The following is a 5,428-nucleotide window of genomic DNA, read 5'->3' as shown; positions in this document are numbered from 1 at the left end:
GTCGAACACTGGTTTGTATGTTGGAAACAACAGTTAACAATACTAAGATAAAACACATTTTAACATTCAGTATCATTAAAATAACATTCGTGAGATCCGCTTTGTTTCATGACACGTCAAATCGCATAAGGTCGTGAAAAGGGTAAAGTAACGTCGTGAAGTGAGTATTGGAATTTTTATTTTAATGAGGTCTTTCAACATCATACATATATAACAGTCATAAGCAGTATTAGATATTCAATACACATATTGAAGAGTTGTCGGCCCTAGTGGTTTCAATCAATTATTCCCCTGGTCTTGAAAAAAGTAGCGAAAAAATAGGCTACTTGATTTTGCAATAGATTGAATAACCTCTAACCAGCAAAGTCATTATTTACCACTGATATACAAGAAACAAGATCAACCCAGTTTTGTCATGGTTCGTAACCTGAAGAATTAAGGTAGCCATAAAAACAATATCACCGCTTCACCCGGTCAACACATTAATCTTACTTGTTTAGAGCTATCGAACCATTAAAGCGTATAACCTATTCACAAGGTAATAAACACTTATTTCTATTCAAATATACATTAACCGCAAACACAAATTATATCCCACAGAAAGTTTATCAAGTATTCCCCTCTACACGGTTTAATGAAATGAAATGCACTTACTTATACAGTTTAAGGGGGCTCCACAGTTCAAACGTCGTTGAAGGATAAAAAGCTATAATTTAATAAGTTTAATAAAATCATTGTTTATTTAGTTTTGAGGTTCAATATTTAGCAAGCATAATACATATATCCGTCGTTGCAACATATGTAGTTGTAATTGCGATTTTTACAAAGGAAAATTTTATCACATTTCTTGGCATTTTTTCGAATATGACTTTTGCAAATGTTTTTAAGTACAAAGTCTGATAAAACCTTATTGCGTAAAAAATGGTCAACTCCTTGTAAAATTTGGTCAACACTTTATAACACCCAAAAATGTCACAAAGGATGTATATATTACTCCCTAAAATGACTGTTCATCAAAACTAAATAAATCATGAAATTTTGAAACGTTTAATATTTTTGCCTTCCCCACCCACCATTGTATTGTGGAAGGCCCTTAAATACATGGAAATTAAAAGTAAAGTTAGTTAACCATGGCTAACTTGTATGCAGACGAATGTCCTAAAGATGTTCATTCTTCCTTGAAACTTAGAGGATAAGAGACGATGTTTTAAGAGTGAAAAAGTAAAGATGACGACAAATTATGCTTTTACAGTTCAAGACTATGTTATATTTGTGGCAACGGTATTGTGTTCATTCCTGATTGGAATATGTTTTGCACTGTGGGAGCGAAAAAAGAACCACAACAGTCCGGAGGAATACTTCTTAGCCGGCCGCAAATCCAGGCTCCTGCCAGTGACTTTATCATTCATCGTAACTTTCCAATCGTCTATCCTCATGTTGGGATTTCCAGCAGAGGTGTATCTCTATGGTGCTGTCTACGTTTACTTCCTGCTTCCCATAGTTATCGCTCTCACATTCAGCGCTTTCATCATTGTTCCCGTCTTCTATCCTCTTAAGCTAACGACCGTTTACGAGTACCTTAATTTACGTTACGGCAATAACGTTCTTCGCTACGTTACTATGACAGTGGGCATTGTCTATAATATCTTCTACATGAGTACGGTCACATATGGAACGTGCGTGGCCCTAGAGGTTGTGATGGGGCTACCTTATTGGTTAACCATCGTCATCTATACGACCGTTACAACAGTTTACACCTCCATCGGTGGAATAAAGGCTGTCATTTGGACTGACGTTTTGCAGTTTGTTATTATGACAACTGGCATATTGGCGGTTACCGTAAAAGCTATCATAGAAGTTGGTGGTATATCGCAAGTACAAAAATACAGCGAGAGTCGTATGAATTTCAACCAATTTGGATTTGACCCACGAATACGTTACACGTTCTGGAATTTGGGGATAACATCTGTACCTATTTGGTTGTATATAAGTTACATGCAACCTGCGATGCAAAGAGTATACTCAACACCAGACGTAAAGACCGCAAGGAATATGTACCTCATTTCCATTCCTGTTTACGTACTCATGTGTCTTGGTACAATGATCGAAGGAGTGGTCATCTTTGCGTACTATTCGTCGAAGGGTTGTGACATTTACAATGGTGGGATAATAAACAATATCAACCAGCTTGTACCTTACACGGTATTAGAGCTGTTTGAGGATATCCCAGGACTACCAGGTCTATTCATCGCCGCGTTATCCAGTGCTGCATTTAGCACACTGTCTTCGTGTCTCAGCTCCCTCTCTGCAATTGTGTATGAAGACATCATAAAAGTCCGAAATCCAAACATTAGTGCACAAGTAGTTACAAACATATCACGGATAGTGACTATTCTGTTCGGGTTGCTCGCGCTAGCAGTGACGTTCCTGATATCAAATCTACCGGGATCAGTTGTCTCGCTATTTTCGAGTTTTGTAGGTTGTATGGAAGGCCCGACATGTGCAATATTCATTTTGTCTGCGTTCAGCCGAAGGGTGACGACAAAGGGAGTGTTGTTTGGAGCGATGTGTGGTATGTCCATATCCCTTTGGTTGAATCTGGGAAACATCTTCTCTGATGTTCCCGCATATACCCCTCTTCTCCCTGCAGGTCCGACAAATTACTGCTCAATAACGCCCAATTTCACTTCCCTATCCACAGTTTCACCACACGGGTATTCGACAACTACCAGCTTGCCACATGACGAAACATCGACGAGTGTTGTTCACGCAACCTTCAGCATTTCGGGGCTGCAGGAGTTTTACCGAATATCATTTATGTATTATTCATTTATTGGGCTTACTGTTTCTGCTGTTGTTGGATTCTTAGCGAGTTTGTGTTGTGAAGCACCACGACATGTGGAGACAAGGTGTCTGTTTGAATTTCGTAAGCATGTGTTAGGCAGACGATCAGACAAAAAGAGCGAGGTAATTACTGCCAAAGTAAACGAGGAAGAAGCGCTTATGTGAAACAGACTGAACTCTTAGTTATTAGCTCCAACAACTATGTTGTATATACTATGTTCAAAAGTTAATGTCTCAAAGGCGTGCAAGTTTTAGAAGGTCTTATTTGAAACGCAGACATCACATTTTAGTTCTATAAATATGAAAAAACAATCATTACTGTCATTAAACCGTATTTGTTCAACCGATGGAGGCATTGTATGATGAATACATATAATTCAGGCATACAGTTCTAGATGTTTAAACACATGTATAAATATTTTAAAGATAAAACGTCATCTTAAGCATGTGTTATTTAATTAATGATGTTCTATAAGTCAATCGCCTGTATAGCAAGATAAAAAATCTTTTTATTCAAAAAAGAAATTCAATATGCTTATAACATAAACTGCAATGGTATTTACTTTAACAGTTAAAATGTAATTAAACTTTATAATAAATCACAATTTATCATGAACATTAGCAATATGCCAGTTTTATTAATCATAATGTTCACATAAAATCTAAAATTGCGGCGGTTTTGTATCTTATTATCAATTGCATTACGTTAGAGGGTAACAGTGCGGAAGAGGATCGAAAAGATCAAAATTGACCTCTTTACTATATGTTATATAGAAGTGTGGAATAGTAACGTATTACACTGCATTGTATTGTATTGTTTTGTTTTGTATTGTATTGTATTGTATTGTATTGTATTGTATTGTATTGTATTGTATTGCATTGCATTGCGTTGTGTTTTATTGTATCGTATTTTATTGTATTGTATTGTAATTTATTGTATTGCATTGCATTGCGTTGTGTTTTATTGTATCGTATTGTATTGTATTGTATTGTATTGTATTGTATTGTATTGTATTGTATTGTATTGTATTGTATTGTATTGTATTGTATTGTATTGTATTGTATTGTAATGTATTGCAATGTTTTGTTTTGTATTGAATTGCATTGCATTCTATAACATTGTATTGTATTGTATCACATTCTATTGCATTGTATGGTATTGCATTGCGATGGCATTGCCTTGTATCGTATCGTATCGTATCGTATTGTATTGTATCGTATACAGTATATTTAACTAAAGCCTTATGACTCAAACAATTGATGGGTAAAGAAACCAGCCATGAAAATGTGTAAATACATTATTGGTGAAAGGTACAAATGCTCACAGTGTTGGCATTATTGAGATTCATCGTGTACAAGATAAGACAGTGAACTCATAAAACTGAAATAAAAAAAAATAGTTTGAGTGCCCCCATATGGTAACCAATAAGTACCCCTGTCATTACATAATAGTTGGTAATATAAATTGCTGATTTATAACAATAAGCTATATACTAGTTTCATAACAGTAACTGATAATTCTATATGAACTAGGTTATATGAACAGTGCTTTCATGTCACAGGTGATTGCTAGTGTAAAGTTAATTAAATAAAACCAGATATTAGCTGGGGACGTTTTGACTATCTGTTTTAGTTATAATAAGTCAGGGTCTTTTAGTCAACACAATTCTATGTACTGGGTAATTATCTAAAATGATCTATTCCACTCGGTACCTCACCAAGATTTATTTAAGATTAATTGGATTGCTTTCAAATCCACATTAGTGGACGTTTTTAACTGGTCTTTTAATTCACACTATTTTGAACCGTATAACACCATACGCATCATTGAAACATAGGTGCATTAATTTTATTAATATTTCATGTCACAAAAATAGATCTGACGATACCCCTGTTCTGTTCTGTTCGGTTCTGTTCTGCTTAGACATTTTGCTAACTGCTATAGCCGTTATCATAAATTACTTTTATTACCTCTCTTTCCTTTCTTTAAAGTGTTTGTTAAAAGATTAAAAGGAAAATGAAGATTACCTTTTGTTATTAATATTATTTATTTAAAATACATATATTTTTTAATAATATAAGTAATATCGTCTTGGTATATATATTGATTTATATTAAGGTTATATTCTCGTCTTCGAACAAGTTACGTCAATAACACAACACAGTCCGATTTCAACCAAGACTTGAGCATTTTTTGAAACTAGCTAAAACGGTGGCACAATTTATCACAGGCTAATATTGTTAGCAAACTTGATATTAAAATTAAATCTTGACAAATTTAATGTCAATTCACTGGAAAATTCTGAAAAGTATGGCCCGGGGTCGCAGGTTCGATAGCAGCCTTAACACTTAACGTACTCCCTATATTCCGAGGGAACGATTTAGTATGATAACTTATAGGGTTAAGGGTCGGTGTGTGGAGTGGGGTCTGTTTTCACGGAAATGGCTCTCCATTGCTCAAGTCCATCCTATACTATGTTTGAAGTTTGATTATTTACACTAACTGTCATCAGATGGGTAGGCTTTTGTCAAAAGAATTGTACGTTGTAAGATATTTGATAGAGCAAATCCTTCAACGTACAAA

General features: G+C 35.0%; 1 protein-coding gene across 1 annotated transcript; it reads left to right on the top strand.

Annotated features, from left to right (window-relative positions):
* The first annotated feature begins 1,227 nt into the window (after positions 1 to 1,227).
* LOC128241190 (sodium-coupled monocarboxylate transporter 2-like) lies at positions 1,228 to 3,009 on the top strand. Its single transcript, XM_052958150.1, has one exon. The coding sequence runs from the start codon at positions 1,228 to 1,230 to the stop codon at positions 3,007 to 3,009; it is 1,782 nt and encodes a 593-aa protein (XP_052814110.1).
* The last annotated feature ends 2,419 nt before the right edge of the window (positions 3,010 to 5,428 follow it).

This window comes from Mya arenaria, chromosome 7 (genome assembly GCF_026914265.1).
Source record: "Mya arenaria isolate MELC-2E11 chromosome 7, ASM2691426v1".
Classification (NCBI taxonomy): Eukaryota; Metazoa; Mollusca; class Bivalvia; order Myida; family Myidae; genus Mya; species Mya arenaria.
This window is presented reverse-complemented; position numbering and strand designations above follow the sequence as displayed.